At 39.9% G+C, this 18,866-nt stretch overlaps 1 protein-coding gene across 1 annotated transcript; it reads right to left on the reverse strand.

Moving 5' to 3' along the window:
* Window positions 1-10,638: 10,638 nt before the first annotated feature.
* Window positions 10,639-18,433, reverse strand: LOC134104155 (protein TUNAR-like). Its single transcript, XM_062557480.1, has 2 exons — window positions 17,643-18,433; window positions 10,639-13,773 (listed from the first exon to the last, which is right to left on the reverse strand). The coding sequence occupies exons 1-2, from the start codon at window positions 17,712-17,714 to the stop codon at window positions 13,588-13,590; spliced, it is 258 nt and encodes an 85-aa protein (XP_062413464.1). The 5' UTR covers window positions 17,715-18,433; the 3' UTR covers window positions 10,639-13,587.
* Between the last annotated feature and the right edge of the window lie 433 nt (window positions 18,434-18,866).

Below are 18,866 nucleotides of genomic sequence, written 5' to 3' on the forward strand. Positions count from 1 at the left end.
CAGGTAGCGCACCAATCAGTGCACATAAAAACGCTGCTACTAGCTTGAACTGTCAACACCACCTCATCACGGAGGACCTAAGGATGCCAAGCATGGTGTTCAGGCGATTATGTATCGGTAGGATGCATATGTTCCCTCTGGTTGTTACCAACAGGGATCTGGGTATATATCATAAACAAAGAAAGTAGTATCTAAAGAAACAGCCTAAGGCAAACATTTCATTCCACAGTTAACTCTTCTTAACTCTTGCACTCACATGTTGTTGTGTATTATTCATGGCTCAGGTACGGCTGCCTTGTGCAGCAGTAGCTCAGAGAATAGAAAGTCATATCCTTAAAACCTTTGCCTCGTTTTTTTTTTTTACATTGGGTTGGGTTTCCTTTGGGGGCTCATCTCGTTCAGCTCTTCAACGTCTCCTTCTCTGGTTCATCTCATTTCTTTCATTCCAGGAAGCACAAGTCTCACTCCCTTCATCCCTCGTTGACGCACCTCTGAGTACTGTTTCATCACACACCTTGATCATCATTGAAAAGCTGTTTAGATGGGTAAAATGCAGCCATAGGCTATCAATGAGATATGCCTCATAGATAGCCTATCGCGATCTAAGTGATTTACCATTAATATGATCCAAATTTGTTGTCAGAGGGAAAACACAGCGCTACTATGAACACATCCATTTGATCTTGATCTTTTTATTGCCATTCTGATAATATCTGTTATTTTCTGTTCACTGGAGCAATATTTAATACAGTCTCAAAGGATCCATTTCTATTTAATGAAAAGCTCATCATATATTCTCCACCAGAGAGACATGGTGCACAAAGTCTTAGCTTCCATCGAAGTCATTGTGACAGTAGGATTAAAGCACCTTAAGGGAAATATGATCATATTAGCACAAAATCCTAACCTGATCTAACCACTTTTTCAGGTCACACTATAAATGGTATCATGTGAGTCATGAGAATTGGTGACATGTGGGTGGAATAACTCATGTGTCCATGCTCACTGATTACACAATAATTTAAAATATATCTCAGTCAAGTATTTGTAGGCCTTTGCAGGAAAATATGATACAACGTCACAACACCTTTGTTCATGTAGAATTGAAGGGATGCTGCATCCATTCAAGCTTCAGTGTTGCTCAAATTCTTTAACAGGAAGATCAGAGGTTTGCTGCAATCTAACATTATATTCTCTGTGATTTGATACAAATGGCACAGCCTGTCCACCAGCTGGCAGCCATGAGGTCTTCTTCAGAGCCACTTTGTATTTATTTCCTGCTCCAAACCATAAAAGCAGACGTCTCTCAGAGCTATAAAGTGTGTGCCTACCAACAGACAGATCTTTTATCCCCTGTTGAGCCGCCACCGGCCTGCTCAACCTTTAACTTCAACTTCCACTATACCACAGTGGCTGGGGAAGCATGAGGTTATGTCTTCGTGCTGAGTTGTGCACGCTGTGTCACAGGGCATCTATGAACATCTTGAGATGAGTAGTGACAAATGCTGACAAGTGCCCACTCCCAAGGTTGAGCCTGTAAATGGGTGCACAAGGGTCACTTCTATTGTCTTGCTCTTTTTTGAAAATAATGTATCATTATCATTCCATAGGTCAGATTTGGTACCTGGAAAAGACTGGTTTTCAGACAATATCCCCCTGCATGCTGCAACTTGAATATGTGTGTGCTCATGTGCATGTCTCTGTGAATCCTCGGGTCACCAAAGGTCTTATCCTCGTCTTTGACAGATTTCCCTGTGGAGACACCTTCACTTTTTTTCACTTAAAGCTGCACGACATTTGAGCTCTGTCTCTTTGATCATTTTGCACTTGAAAGCCTGCTTTGTTCTCCGGGAGGACAGTTTGCCGTATTAAAAATAAACGAATGAATGAAATGTATTCAAATTGATTTTCAATTTACCAGCTCGCACTTTGACTTTTACACATCAAGCCACACAGCACGTCGTTAGCCGTTATTTGGAGCAATTTTCTGGAATCCTTGATGAATATAACTCCAATTTTGAATGTCCCTTTCTACTGTTTATGCTCTCTATTCAGAGCTAAATATCTGTCTTTTTAGCTTATTATTACTCCACCAGCTGTGTCTCATTGTGGTTAATTTTAAAGCAGATCCAAAGACAACCAGAGAGGTTCAAGTGAACAAACTATTTCCAATACTTTCATATTTTGTATCAAAGCATTGTTTCCACTGCCGCTACAAAATACATTTTAGCTTCAATTCGACAACTGTATGATGTTATACATATGATGCTGCTTTCTGTACTCTGTAACAATGCATCATGTTTCTTAAAATCATAATGTGTTGAATGTCATAGCTGGATTAGCATCAAATAATTCCCTCTGACATGTAGTGTAGCAAAAGTATTCATGCACGTTATTTTGTGGATACAGTTTAGAAGAGCACATTTACTTCAGTCACCTAGAGATTAAACAACAATCGTATTTCATATTTTTTTTGATCAATTTATTTTTTATTTTGGTGGTTTATTTGAGGACATAAAATCCCGTCCATGGTCCAACGCTTCATACTAGCAGGCATGGAGGGAGTTCAGGTCAGAATGTCAATTGTTCAACCTCAGCGTTGAGACATTTATCAGCACCCCGAGGTCCCTGTTGATGCAGTGACTAACACTCAGCTTTCATAACGTGCGACTGATTGTTCTTCCATGTCCCCTCTCTGTGATATGCCACATCCATCAGCCAGTCACTGCGCGTATTGTTCTCACAGCCACAGCAGCGACGCGGCTGAATGAGTTAGGATGCAATTGGGTGATGACGTCTGGGTGTAGCAGCAGAGGCCAGTAATGAGCTTGTGTGTCAGGGCTGTAATCTCATCTACATGTAAATGTATTCTGCTACACTAATTTATTCATCCAAATGTAGCCTCATCAATTCATCCCTCATCGCGCTATCAACACGCAGCAAAAGTCGGTGTGAGGAGGAGTGGAGAGTGGGGACATGGGATTCCACCAGGATATGTTGTTGAATATTGAATTCCTTCAAGCGGCCAAACGCATTGGAGAGCAGTGGAATTTTATTTTCCCATCAAAAGCGAGATTGAGAGGCAATGTTGCTTGTGTAGGGCTGTGTAATCGCTCCATATTTAATACGGCAAACACCAGGCCGGGTGGGTGAGAGGCTGCTCAGACGAAAGGAACGGTTGCGTGCTCTTGCTTTTATCCTTGTCGGGCTGTTTCCGGTATGCACTTCTCGTGTTGGCTGCAGCGGTGCATGAAACGTGTCACCGGATGAGTGTGGCCAAGCACTCACAGCAAACCTGTTTCACTGGCGTGCATGCGCAGACCTGTGTGTGTGTTTGTGTGTGTTTACTGGAAGTTGGTTAGTCATGTTAAATTGTTCTCGTCTTGTTGCACTGAAATGTACTTTGTCTATTTTTGGAGGATTGTTTTTATTCCGAATTGTTTTCTTCTTCCAAATGCCGGAAGTCTGTTAAAAAAAGACTGCTTTTTATTTGTTATTTGTGGCAGCATTTTGCAACTTTCTGGCAAGTTTTCTTGTTAACTTTGTAAAAAGGTAAAGTTACATGGTTTATTGTTTTCCAAGAAGTTGCCAAGCAACAAAAGTACTGGGAGTCTCTGAATGTAACTGCACTCACGAGGAAGTTACATGCTGCAGCTAAATCAAGTACATCAGGGAAATTTGCATATTTTTAAAACTTTGGACCGTTTATGCTAAGCTAAGCAAATACTGCCCCATAGGCACCCAAGCAGCATCCTTACCAGATCCCCCAAACCACCACAACTGGCACGTTTCCACGCAAAGGAGCAGCGGCTCTACGGCGAGCTCCTCACGGGCGGCTGAGCTTCTCCACCTATCTCCAAGGGAGACGTCAGCCTCCCTCCTGAGGAAACCCATTTCGGCCTCTTGTACCTGTGACCTAGTTCTTTCGGTCATGGCCCATCCTTCGTGAGGGTAGGAACCACGATTCAGAGTCCAATCAGTACTGGTGGTGAATGTAGTCCTCTGAAGAAATAGTTTCTTGACTGAAAAAGTTAGTAGCAGAGCCGTGCCAGCTGTGCCCACATGTTTTGCAGATTGCATTGTGTGCGTGCACTGATTTTGCTAAAGGTGGCTAATTCACAGAACATTCATGAATAAAATACATATAAACCAAATGATTTTTTTGAATTTTCATTAAAACTTTGCCCAAAATTCTGATAGTCTTTTCTAGTTCATGGTCATGATCCAGAAAGAAGGTTTTCAGCACACACCTGTCCCGTAGAGGAGGAAAACCTACATGCATAGTAACGCACACCCTGCTTGCTCTCTCTGGGCTGTCGTAGACAACCGAATCCAAGGACTACTGCCTACTCTCATATTCATTTCAGCAGAATAATTCAATTTCTGTACACATTGGAGAGCAGTGTGAGTGAATGTACCACCAGTTGTTGTTTTCTCTGGGTAGCTTAGATTCCTGAGGGTCCCTGCCGGCCATATTCTGCGTGCTGCAGCTGCTGCCTCCAGCTGTCTTTCTCCAGCTGAACTTGAGCTTGATTTCCGAAGCAGCCAAAAACACTTTCAAATGAACATTGGCAACTCTACAAAAACTTAATCTGTATACGGTCCTCGTCCATAACAGCCTCTGCATTCATTTTTATTTTCACTGATGGAAACTAAACAAAAGTAACAGGAACAAAGACATATTCACCCTCTTATGACCCTGCATAGTTACCCAGTTAAAAAACTGATAGATTGACAAACGTTGTTGCCCACATTTCCTAAAACACTAATCCTTACTACTAAAATATTGATTTAGTGTTTTCTTGTGGTCCCTGTGTAGTTTCACAAGGAGGCCTAACATGTAGACAGATGAATGGTAAATGGTCTCTAAAAGGCTGTCAGGGTTCGTTAAATGATAGTTTTCTGTAAAGGTCACCCAACAACCCTGCTGTCTGTTCACACACACACACTAACACAACCATTCCTCCCCTGACATTCCCTCAAGCAAGAAAGATGCTGTATGAGACACAACATCGAGAGATTAAACATTTTATTCTGGACTCAGAAATCATGCGATCATTTCAAATATGTTAGCTTTATTTAGCGGATTAGATGGAGAATGATGATTTGTCTGCACTGTTTGGGTAATAACAGATGATAACAGATGAAAGAAAAAGAAAAGAGAATTATCTTCCTCTACATTTTCATATGCTCCTTAAATAATCTAGTGGAGCAACAAAGTTTTGCCCGGACCGATCAAGTCCATTTCGATAATCCAGAGAAACTAAAAAAAAAGACACTTAAACATGTCCCCAAACAGAGCGATGGACGAGCAATGTGGGGCGGTTTGCCTTCTTGTCCCCAAAATGAAAAAGATGCTTGTATGAGACCAACTTTTTTCTTTCCGACTTGTTCCAAGTTCTGTTGCCAAATCCCAAAGAGTCTAAGATTAAACATGTAATAATATATTTTCTTTCTGCGGGTTGGATTAGGTCGTGCCATAGTGCAATTAACGATTATGAATTATTCATGTGCACAAGAAGACATTACATTACATTAGTCGTTCATCCCCAGAAGGTGACATATCCTCGTTCCAAGCTAATGGAATAAGTCTCCTCTCATTTTGTCAGTAGAGTCAAAGGAACACACACTCGAAAAGGATCGTCTCCAAAGGTCGTATTTCACGTTGGACTCGAATTTTAGCACACATTTAAAGAGGGACAATTCCAAGGTCGCTCTGGTTTGTAGACTCCTTGAGAAATTGGTCTTGTGTTGCACAGTCTGGGCTGGGGACGCATGTACTGTCGGTATTAATGTGTAAGTTCAAGAATCTCATGAATGTTTCATGCTTCTAGTTTCATCTGCAACCTGCACAGCAGCTTTGGTGTGTTTAACATCTTAACTTCACATGTCCCTAGACATAAGTGCCTTTCTCTGTGCGACATTTAAATAAAACGTAGTTGTTTAACAACGCTAGGCCGTGGTGTGAGGTGTGCTGTGGTTCTTCAAACAACTCTTTAAATCAATTGAATGAATGCGCTTGTGCTGTGCAGGTGCACTTCAAGCTCTTTTCACACTTGTTGCATTGTTATCCTGTTTTTCTGCGTGTTGTTTGCATTCCCGATAAAAAAAGAATGATTACCTGAGGCTTAACCTTGGTGAAATAGCAGTTTAATGTTTTGTCTCAGCAACACCAACACAAGCAGAGAAACTACGATTTATTATAACAGTACTAGTGTCTTGTCATGTTGGATGTTCTTTCTGGTTGCCTGGGTACTGTTTGTTGTTACGTTGTGCGCCAGCTAGATGTCAGCAGCCGACAGTCTTTTGTTATTAATGCAAACCACAGGAAAATGTAAGGATGACATCATATTTTATACTGTCAAAAACATGTTTAATCTAACACAAGCAGTCACTGAACGCAGAGGATCTAAAAACACAGCTCATGGTAGTTTTAATGACATTTGTTGTAAATAAGAGGTTTATCTTTCCTCTTGATTGTAAACTGATTATATAGCCTTCACTGCTTTGGATTAATCACCACTGTAATGATTAAACAGTGTATTTACTGATTCTAAATGATATAAAATCCAATAAAATGATCATTTTCAACAGCTTCAACAGCTGAACAGCTTTCGATATGCATCTTGAATGTTCTGATTGAATCCTTCAGTATTCATCAGCAGAGGGCAGTGTGTCTCTCCTCCTTCTCCGGAGACCAGATCTCTGTCTTCCGAGCTGTGAAATTGCTCTGGCGGCTTCCATGAAGACGTCTCCTCTGCTGCTTGGCCGTCTTCTGGATGCTTGTTTCGTCTGCCTGTGTACCCTACGTTCGGTCCTTAGACCACTGTTAAATGCCAAACAAAGCGACAGTGCAGCTCTGCGTTTGCAGCCTGACAGAGGAGGGAGCTCAAGTCCAACATGAACACAAGAGACTGGGATGACTGTGACACTGTTTGAGTGTGACTGTGTGCCACAGCTGGACTGGAGCCCTGCTGCTGCTGCTGCTCAGACACCTGGCGAGAGGATTCCTTTATTGCAAGCGCTGCTAAAGGTGATTCGCGATCATTAGTCATGTTGCAACTCATCAAAATAGTGTAGTTTGCTGTGTAATTCAAAATAGCAGTTTGGATCCATCAAGGGATATTCTCTACATTGTGCTTTTTACAGGTGGAGCCATTCTTTGGGCTTACAGTTAAAGCTTTTTGTGTGTGGTTATCACAATGTAATTGCTTTTTAATCATAACTTGCAGGTGAGCATGAAGCGCTGTGGCTTGCTGTGGTGGGGATGTAAGCCTTGTTATCCCTCTTGGTGCCACCAAAATCCCTGCACTGAAACCTTCATTTGAATATTACTATTTTGGTTTTGGCGAACTGAATGCAGGATTCTCGCTACTTGCTGTTGAAATATAATTCCCCCTCATATGTAATTCAATCCCCTTTGTAGGAAAACATTAGCTAAATTCTTTAAGTACAGCTTACATCAGTTAGAGCTAATTCGATCTACACTATAGTGTGGACATGTTTTGTTTTGAGGCAATTTATACCTTCAGTGTTAATACGGGATTATACTGCATAAACCAATGTGTTCAATCTCTTGATCTCTTATACATTTTGTTATAAAACCTCAAGGCACATTGGATGCAGAGCTGAAATCTGTATAATTTTCCAGAAAAACACCTTTTGTTAAGGGTTTATAGGTTTTACTGAATCCAATTAATATTTATTGATGATTTAATTTAGTTAAGTTATTTAAGATCAACTTTAGGGGTGGCAGTAAGAAAAATCTTGAGTGGATATACAATTCACATGTCCAATGCAATTAGAAAGATTTATTTATTAGCTGATATAAGGGATTCAAAAGCTCTTCCCTTCTCCTTCTATAAGAATTCACATTTCATTAATGCACATCACTAATTCATCTTCTTTTTGAGCTTTCTCCTCACAGTTTTCCATGGATCATTGTTAAATCTGGACCGTAGTCCTGCCTCCTGCCATGGTCCGACGTCAGGGTTTCGGTATAGAGGATGTGGCATGTGTAGAGACTGTAAAGCCCTCCGAGGTCAATTTGTCACAGCGATTTTGGGCTATAAAAAGTCAAATTAGTTGAAATTGATTGAATAAGTGATAATACATCATTTATTAACCATCATTTCAGTCATTACAACTCATAAGTCCGTTATGAAGGTTGTCTTGTGGAAAGGAGGACTAATCTTGTGAATATAAACAACATCAAAATGAATGAATGAGTTGTTTTAATAAGCTAAACCAGTTTCCCTGAAGGTAGACTAATGAGACACAGAGCTTGTATACTCAATGTGCAGACACAGTGTTTAGTCATTATCATGCAAAGACTTTGCATGGTGTGTGTCTTTCAGACAGTCCCTCCTCTGGGCATAAATCTGACTCAAAGTGAGAAGTACAGTAAATACTTTCTTCTGCTGAGCTTATCTACTACAGTCTTAGCGAGCATTGATTTCACACCAGATCAAAGCAATCTTCTCTTTTCTGACCAGCGGTCTTTGCAGTTTTAATACTGCAGATTCAAAGCAAAAAGAAACAAAGGAGCTTTTTTTTAAATAGATTTTCACAGATGCTGGGCTCATTAAAACAACATTTTCCCATAATGACCCATTTTTCAGATACTCCATAGTGGCACTCTATCGATATGCTCAGCAGTCTTTGAGAGTGACAGATACTGTGAGCTGGAGACAGTTGTTCCATCCTGCACTGTTCCTCCTCCTTCATCCACTGAACAAACAACATGCTGGGATCCCTCCTTTCCCATGCAGGCAAGTACGCTTTTATTTTACTCAAAAGTCATGTATTTCTACATATTTAGTTGTGAAAACAATTTTTTAAAGGCCATACCCTTAATCTCCAAATCTTTGATAATAATCTTCCATTTTATTGTAAGACTGAGTCAGCTAAGACAATACACGGCCTGGATTAAAGAATAGAAGCAACGTTGGCTGACAGTTGACAAGAGAGTCACCTCATCAAGCTGCTCTGTACCACTAGACCAAAGTAGTAGTAGTAGACCCAAAGTAAATGTTAACACCGTTCATCGTAGGCAGCACATCACTTACGGTCAAAGAGCAACCATTATAATTCATTGTTAACAGTTTTCTTTGGTTGTTTTCGACACTTGTTCATATTAATGAAACCTAAAGTGTTGCTTGGTTTGTTTAAACACTATTTTTTTAACACGGTATGTTGAGCAATTTAATCTCATAATGCTTCCACTCATTTGTACTTTCATAATTTACAGATGGAAAGAGCATTTTCTTCCTAAAGTTTAGTTTTCTTACCAAATCATACTTGAACAGCTTGGTTCTCACATAGTGAGGGGAAACTGATTTATTTACTATTCTCCGCTCACCAGACAAATGGTCCACGTTTTAAAAATAACCTTATTGTTAAATACGTTCACTCAAATAATTAAGATTTATGTATTTCATTTGCATATAAAATGTCCATTCGTTGGAATTACATTTAACCTAAACAAACTAATACACTTTATGTGATATATATATATTCAGAATAAGTAAGAATGAAATGTATGTAAAATATACTAATAAGTCAAATGTGTTTTAAATATACAATAAACTGGTATAGGCTTTTATAATGTGTTTGAATTCAATGTTAATAGAGCTTTTTTCTTTGATATTCATAACGATTAGGTTCATGCGATCAACTCAATTAACTCTTATATTTAAAATTAAAACATTTCTAAACAGTTTTGGATTTGAGTCCGTTAGACTTTCAGTAAGAGGGAAACATTCCAGGAAATCTTTGCTCAAGTCTATTGTAAAATGTATTTATTGCACCTTCTGTAATCCTCTTCACCTCACCAGTAGGTAACAATAACATATCCATTTAGGACCCTGAAAGCATTTGTGATCTTTAGCATAAAGCAACTAAAACCTTTCCCATCCATAAAAACATTCAACCCAAACCTGACATTTCAATACTTTCTTCTCAAGTTTTACATTGTTATCAGGATTAGTCATGGCCTTCAAGCTCCTTCCCCAATTTTGATCACAGGATTTATTCCTCTGCATGAATACATTTTTTAAAAAGGCAGCTGGATATGTGCACCCTTTGTGACGGGGATTCTATACAGGACACATCTGTTGGGGGAATCCTATCAGATCTCTAATTGTGGGCGGATTTTGGATTCAGTGAAGTCACGACACTGAAACTTCGGAGCCAACTGTGACCTGGTGATGTAAAGCGGGCTTTATTTTACCTTCTTGCTGTTTCCTCTCTCCTTCAACCAGCATCAACTTTGCTTAGTGGTTTTCAACATTTCTAAGAATTTTTCCATCAGAGATTAACAAACAAGCCCATTTAGGGAAAAAGATTCCAGCAATCTGACCATAAACTTCTCATTTTCTTCACTGCTGGAAATATCTAATTGATCTCAAAGAATACAAACTATTTAGTCAAACTACTGGTCTAGGAGCTCAAGGTTTTTTACTATCGCTAAATGCAATTTAGTTTCAATATTGACTTCCAATACCTATGTTTTCTAAATGGTTTGCATTATAGGTATATATATATATATAGATAGATAGGTACATAGATAGGTAAAATAATATTTGTTTAGATGGTTAGTGGCCATTAAACAGGCCTTTTTAATGAATTTGTCTCCGTGCTTCTACTTTATTTAACAGTCTGAAACTTGTAATTCTGGTCTTTCTCAATAGTGTTTCTATCCAATGATACATTTTCTAATGTTTTTATTATAATACAAATGCTATCAAATTCTTAAACACAGTTATGGTTTTAATACAGCCAAACTAGTTTTCCAAAAAACAGATTACACATTTGACCTTTTGAGTTGAGTTATTTTCACATCCGGCTGTGATCATGCTTGAAAGTGCTTGTAATCAAATATTCTGTGTTCTGTTGAGATGATTATTGGGAATAAAAGCACAGTGGGTTTGTGTCCCACTGAAAGAAATGCTTTGCAACGCGGCGTTCCATTTTAACATGATTTTCCTGCCACAGGTTGAATTGCTTGTGAATCATTACAGAAGCAGCCCGATGTTGCCGGTCAGTTGATTTTCTGTGGCTTGTGCTGCTGATGGATTAATCGCCCGCACGGCTCCTCTGTGAAACCATCAGAACGATTGTCAGCTCAGCTCAGATAGAGATGGAACGTCTGCGCAGACAATCTGCTCGCCTGAACCACCCATCTGTGATGCACGGCGACCTCCCGCACATTGTTCACCGAGCGGGATTCAGCTTCAGAGGAGGCAGTGATTCCCGAGGCCGGGCTGGCTGGCTCCTGGATGCAGGTGAAACAATAGCTTACAGCAGGCTTTGGGCATGTGTGAATTTGAGCAGCTGGGGTTTTTTCTTTGCCTATTTAAAGAAAAAACAAGCTGTTTTCAGTCCAGTGTTTTTTCTCTCCTTCAACATGATTGTTCCAGTTTGTTAACAGTCACGAAGCACTCTTAATGGAGTGGGAAATCATCCTGACACACTTATGATTAAAAAGCAAAAGGAGATGGAATAAAAATAGAGTGATTTGGTTTCTGTGTCTTTGTCCTGCTAGCTATGTGCTCTCTTTTTTTCTTCCTCCTTCAGATTATTCCTGTGAGACAGAAATATGTCTGAAAGGATGTAACGCTGCAGCCTCTTCCAGTGAGGCGTGGCTTTCTGACTCCGTCTTCTTCTTCAAGGCTCTGTTCTAATCTTACACAGCTGTCAGATACAGGACAATATAGATTTTCAAAGATTATTCTATCCGTGCTAGAAATGTTCCACTAAAGTATTTTGTCTCAGAATTCATGAAGCTGAAAGTCATTTGGAAATGTACATACTGTATGTGTAGCATTAATGAATGTAGTTTAACCGCACCAATGGCATAATTCAATATATTTCTATTAATATGATGGCATGATACAAACCAAGACAGAACATGCAAATAAATCAGTTCCATCTTATATTCATTTAATGTTTTCCAAATTGCAGCCGTTTAGCCCTTCAATTTGTCACCCACAAGAGACAAATCAATAGGTTTAAATAGATTTAGCATACACATGAACAAAACATAAAAAATACAGTTCATAGTTTTAAGAAAGATAGGTAAACAATAAGGAAAAATAATAATAATAATGCCCTTTACATCAAATATGAATACATTCATACGATTTGTCCATGTGCTAAGTTTGACCCCCAAGCTAATTGACTTTATTAAGCCATTAAACAGAAATCCAGTCCCATCACTCTTCTTCCACTGTCCTGTGGGGCTTTATGAAGATGCTCACACTGGTTTTTTATTTTTATTTTCTTGACCTTTTGACTGATGAGGTTGAGACACTTTGATCTCAGGCACTTTCTGAAATCATGAACTGGCCGTCTAGCAAAAACATGTAACTGTTCTTTTCTATAGTATGACATTCGCTAAATACTGTACATCATTATTTAAAGGCGTTTTGTCTTCTCATGTAGCTAATTTCATCAGTAAACGTTTCTCATTTTGGGAGACTCTCACACTTGTCAGTTAAATTGGAAGTTGCAGCTAAGAGGAGAGGATCTTGACATAATGACTGGAAAAGGGGGAATTAAAATAATGTTATACATCTAAAATTGTCAATTATTAAGGAATAAACGGTGTAATTTTAACATGATAAAAATGTGAAGTGAACAGGTTTGGGTTTTACAAAGTGCTGCGGGGACTATTTCTTGGCTGACCACAAAGACTTCTTACAAAGAGTCTTGTCTTCACTGAGAGGTTGGCAGAAAACCAGATTATTGGCAAAAAATTTGAACGATTCTTTTAATGCATTATTGTCAAATTAATCTATAAATGAGAGCAAACAGGAAAAGACTCTTACAAGCAGATCATTTTGCAGGCAAGTGAATACGATTTGAGACACTCACATGACCCACACAAATTAATTCATCTTCTCTCGGTGACCCTCAAGTGATGCGTCATTAACGTAAGTATTATAAATAATCGAGAAATTTTGTACTAATCTGTCTGAATTCCCACCATTTTATGTACAAGCAGAAGTGCATCCATTTTAGCATTTTAAACTGACTTTATGCCATCGACAAAGTTAGTTTTAGTAAATACACAATACACAACTTAGAAATGAAACACCATCCAAAATCATTTTTTACTCCAAACAGTGAGAAATACAGTATAAAAACAAACTTCAACTTCAATAACAATTTGAATATCTATTTCCTTTACTACACTTAATCCTCATATAATCCGTTTTACTGTGAGAATCTTCGAGAAAAATGAACAAAGGAACTTTCAACATTTCAGTCAATAAAAATCTGAAACATATTTTCACGTCCACCCTCTGCAGTCCTTAATGTCCATGTGGTGGAGATAAGCGGTATCTTCATGCATTTATGTACAAGTTAAACGTCTCACGGCATTTTGGACTATCTTCCCTGTAAAGGGAAGCAACGAGTCTGTTTCCCATCGTTGTTTGAAGGGATGCAGCGTGGATGCCACGTGGCCATCGCATCGTCTTACATCCAGCTCATCCGTCTCCAAGCCAGTCAACAAAGCATTGCTGCAACAACACAGATGATCTCTCCTCTGCCCGCTGATGATATACAGCAGGAGGTGGAGACCTACAAGGTGGTGTAGATGTAGACAAAGATGATGACAACCAAGTTGAGAATGGTGCCAATGATCCCCAGCATGGCCAAGATGCTCTCCTCCTTACTTTCCTTGTCTTGGATTCCCTTTTCCTCATCAGCGTGGAGAGTGTTTACCATTTTCCCCGGAAAAGACTGCAGTTTTCGTCTCAGACTAATCTGATCAAATGAGAGAGAAAGGAGAAACAATCCGTGAGTTTAGAGGGTATTGTTTGGTGCACGCACGATGAAATGGCAATAAAACCAAAAACTGTTGAAGAGGTAAGAAAATATAAAGCAAAGTAATTAGATTGGGTTAATCGGTGACTCTAATTGGCCTGTAGGTGTGTGAATGAGAGAGTGTGCCAGTGACGATCGACTCTAGTCCTGCGACCTCGTACAAGGGTCTAGCATCAGCGATATCGAAAGAATAGAAGGCAGCATTAAGTGCATGGAAAAGGGCCTAAATATACTGTACCAGTGACACAAATGGACTTTACCAAGTCCAGAGAAAACTTGTGTTTGTAAATGAAGTTAAAGTGTTGTAGTTCAACGTCATTATTTAAGAAATATCTTTTTTGTATGTAAAATTCTGTTTATAACTGTTCAACCTTTGGCCATTGCCAAAGTTATTTTTAAACATTTTTTCTTTTTTTACAGTGTAGCCTTGTAGCCTCAGCTGTGTTACTTATTTTATTGCTGTGGTCAGATACAACTTGCCAGCTCCCATGTGTGACTTTTCCAGTAGATGTGTGTGTGTGTGTGTGTGTGTGTGTGTGTGTGTGTGTGTGTGTGTGTGTGTGTGTGTGTGTGTGTGTGTGTGTGTGCGTGCATGTGTGCATGTGAATGTTTGTATTGATTTGTGTAGCCCGGAGTGGATTATTAGAAACTTGCTGTATGTTATCAGCCCGCTGGCGTAGCAGCTTGTGCAAGTTGGCATTCAAATATGTCTCAGAAGAAAAGCACTACTTCTGCGGGTCAATGAGTTTTCTTTGCAAAATAGCACCTGTAAGGCATGTAAGCTAATGCAGAATAAAAATAAACCTTTTATCAAGGAACCTCGGTGAAAAGCACAGATAGATCATTATTTTTTTATCTCTAACAGAGGTTTGCATAAAGATGCACCACCTGAGTACGCATCATACCTTTTTGGCGGATATACTGACTTGCAATAATAAAAACACCTCTGATGATATTCACCATTTGTTTCCTTTGGCATCAGCATTGCTTTCTGTTATCACACCTGAAGAGGAATTATTCATTAGAAGATTGTGAGCGTTATAAGGTATTGGATTAAATGAGTTTAACTAGATTTAACTAGATGCAAATGTAAGTTATGTCAACTATAAAAGGACCACTGTCTAGCACAGGCTTATGTTTAGAGCTTCTTATACATGTGTATAAAAGACCTTGTATAATATTAATGTCAAGGGCCTTTTGTTCAGGCTTGTTTTATAAAAGGTTAGGAGCATGAATCTGATTGTGCTCACTGTGAGGGTAACACCCCACACAATGATTGATAGCATTGTCCAATCATAGTCATGCACAGTGCTCCTGACACAGATAAAAACCCCGTCAGGTTGTGTTTCTGTCTTTAAAGGGGCCCTCCAGTGATCTGTAACAAGGGGCTCTGACTGCCTCTCGTGGGGAGCACTGTAAACGGGGCTTCCCTCAACGTCAATGCAGATGTTTGTGGGGCGCGCTGGACGTGTCCTCATGCATGAAGACGCCTGCTCGCTGCTGATATAAACCACCGCTCAGCAAAAATGAGAAAAAACAAGGGGGAGAAGGTGTCCACGAGGATGTCGAGGGAGATGGAGGGGGTAGATGAGGAAGCAGCGAGGAAATAACCAAACACCGTTATGGAAATAAGCACTGTACTCATCTAGAGTTTAGATGTACTTTTTTGACCAAGTTATACCTCTGTCTACCATACCTGAAAAGTGAGCTGAATGGTTCCTCCCACTCTAAACTTTTTAAATTGTTTCATTTGAATTATTGTTGTTTTGGGGTATTTTTAGTACAACAAAGGAGACAAACCAAAAAGGTCTTAAAGTTGCGGTTTTCTTTTACTTTTTTTCTTTCTTTTAGGCCCCAGATTTATCTTCAGAAGGTTGGCACTAAAAACTTCTAAACTGCATAACTGTATACAAAGTTAAAACTAGTTCCACCTTGACAAGCTACAACATTAAGATGGTCTTTACATATTAATGCATCGTTATAATGATCCCATAAAGTCATAAGTGATGATATATCTGTCACAGGGGACATTTTACTGTACTTTTACATTTAACGACATGTTACTAATAATACTTAATCTTTATGGAGTGTGTTTACATTATCATTACCAGGGAGGTGGAGGACTGAGAGTGGAGTAAGGAGGGTGCAGCCTTTCAAAAAGAGTGGTACAGAGTACCACAGAGTACAGCTGTGCCTCGCACATTAAACCTCCTGGACGCCTTCCAGCGGCTCCTCGACCAACGTGGTTTTCATGTAGAAGCCGATGCTGTCATAATAATTAACCGCTCATAATGACTCCCTATGCCTGTTAAACACAGAGGACAAGCTGGAAAGGAAAGTCACATCAATATACTCACATACAGCTCGGCATATCAATTGAAAGGTTAATCCGGTTGTGATACAGTACACGGTCTCCACTTCTCCACCTCTTATTGATTAGTAATTAGACTCTCTGTTATTCTGAGGTGGGATTAAGTTATCGCAGTATGGATTAGGAGCTCATTTTAAACCATTCCAAAACTTCTATTCTTCTTCACTCCCAACTGTGATGAATCTTAACAGGTTTGTTGTTAGGGCCGCGTCTGTTTCAAGTATGACACATGCAGCATCTCTGGATCTTTTCAAATGGAAATGCATCTGCGTGAGACGTTTCTCCGTGAGAAGGCGAGCTCACACCTCGCTCTTCGTCTGTACAGACACAGCCGCGAATGTATTTGTATGAAAACGAGAGAAAGGGAGAGGTAGAAAAAGGGACGGCGCCACACCGGGAACAACAAAACAGACTCTGCTGCTACACCTGACAGGAGCCAACGTCCTCAGATCAGATCAGTGGAGAGTAAAACCTTTTGCCACTTGAATAATCACGAGCATGTCAAACGACTAACAGAGTCTGACAGGCATGAGTTGCTATTGGCATTGTTATAAAATGGAAAATAAGCAAACAGCCCCCTCCTGAGCGTGTCCACACACACACATTCAGAAGGTTGACGACATGCTGACAACACAAAGACGTAAACGTATTGTCTAGTAACAATGCATATGTTTAGACAATTTTTAAAAAGAAGACGTAGGAAAAAAGTCTGAGGATTTCACAGTTTAGTTGTGGAATCAGATGAGATTCTGTGTGACCCATTTTCCATAAACTGAACTCCTTGTTTTGGGAGTAGGACGGAAGTGACAGATCTATTTTGGTTTGGAAAAGAATTGCATTCACAGAGGACTTTGATTAAAATGATATAAAAGTTCAGACATGCAGGAAACTACGGCTTGAATTTCTGAACGTGGAATTACAATTAGACAGAAAAAAAGATTTAGATATTATTATAAAAAACCAATCCCCCTATAGAAAGTGTAGTAAGTCGGCACAAAAAGAGCTTTGTTTTGGAATTCAGTTGAACTGTTTTACATTTGAACAAAGAACTGGTTGAGTCACAAATGACTTGTCATACCTCATTCAAGCAATTGAAACTTGTTACCAACATGCATGAAGAGCAACTCCAAGAAGGACCATGTGGAGTTTAATTTCTTTACAAACCAAGCTAATAGTATAAAGTAAGAGTAGAGCAGGAAATTCAAAAAGAAACCGTTTCGGTTCAGAGTGTCTCTGCTGCCTTAATCAGTCATTCATACAAACAAAACTGAGCCTGGAAATGTCCCACATATATAAAGAATACCCATGTTTCATAATGCATGATGAATTATAGCTACACTCTGTCGTGGCATTTAAAAACGGTAAAAGATGAATTTTGTTTGACTGTTCTGCACATAATGGAGAACAATAAAGCTCTGGATGACAGCATAGACCTTACCTTGCAAAGCATCAGGAGTAGCATCACATGTAACATGCTGGAGGTTGGCGTCTTCCTGTGTTGCACAGACATCCCTGGCAACTAAGGTGAAAGTGGACCCCTCTCATCCTTTGTTGTGAAGGGGCACAGGATCCAGAGAGGGAGGGCTCGTCTTCCAGGCGGTCCACTTCTAGGGCTCTCTGTGGATGTCGTACCCTGCAGCGCTCCAGCGTCTCCTCCCCAAATTTCATCTCACTAGTGGCCAAGTTCTAGCTGCTGTCACTTTCTCCTCCTCGGTCTTGTAAGAGCTGAAAACTGTGCAGCCCACCTCCTCTCGGCTCGTCTTCTTTCTCTGTTTTGCTGCCGCCTCACCTCTGCTTCTCGCTTCTCCTTTTCTTCCTCTTCTTCTTGTCTGTGAGAAAGGACGCTGTCAGGTTGAAGAATGAAGTCAGTTGATGGGCAGATGGGCAGTGGGCAGGTTTCATGTCGACATTTCAACCTTAGTTTTTTTTTTTAATTTATTCCGCAAAGCTTAAAAAAAATAAAAAAAAGAGATTTCAGTCTAGCCTCTTGTGCCAAGAACCCCTTGTCAAGCCTGGATAAAGGCTCATCTCTATCAAACTTTTATACTGCGCAGCAATGTAAAACATATTTATCTGATATCTTGGCTTTTAAATATGTAAAAAAATGTAAAAAGGCACCGCTGCTGAGGTGGTGGAAGCCCCTGCCTGCTCTAGCCAACATAATGTGTAACCTAACATATCTTTCCTTGCGCTCCAGTGGCTCGGTGGGTATCTCTAACTAACTGAGCAGAGCGCTGGACGGCTGTAAGAGAGAGACAGGGAGAGACGGGGGGAGAGACGGGGGGGGGGTGAAGGAACCCGTCGCCTCACACTGACGCTGTCGTGGTTACTTTCGCTCCACGGGCAAGAGGTATCCCCTGCTCCCTTTGTACGGCGCATATTAACGGTTGCCTGGCAACCGACTCAGGGGGAGTCACACAGAGACTGACGGTATTTTGTGACAGAGGCCAGGATGAGGGTCTCCCTGTTTAATACCGTGTGTGCATATGACTGGGTTTGATGTGAATTATGGGGGTATGACCTGCCATTAATGAAGGTGTGTGTGTGTGTGTGTGTGTGTGTGTTTGTGTGTGTGTGTGTGTTTGTGAGCAGATTTGTGTGTTTTGTTAGTTATTCATTTTCAATAAGATAATTCACAAAATAATAAATAAATAGCGGGGAC

Source organism: Pungitius pungitius, chromosome 14, assembly GCF_949316345.1.
Source record: "Pungitius pungitius chromosome 14, fPunPun2.1, whole genome shotgun sequence".
Classification (NCBI taxonomy): Eukaryota; Metazoa; Chordata; class Actinopteri; order Perciformes; family Gasterosteidae; genus Pungitius; species Pungitius pungitius.

Coding starts and splice junctions, on each gene's coding strand:
- LOC134104155 (XM_062557480.1), bottom strand. CDS start 17,714: ATGTCTGTGCAACACAGGAAGACGCCAACCTCCAGCATGTTACATGTG. Junction 13,774..17,642: donor TACTCCTGATGCTTTGCAAG/GTAAGGTCTATG, acceptor TCATTTGATCAG/ATTAGTCTGAGACGAAAACT.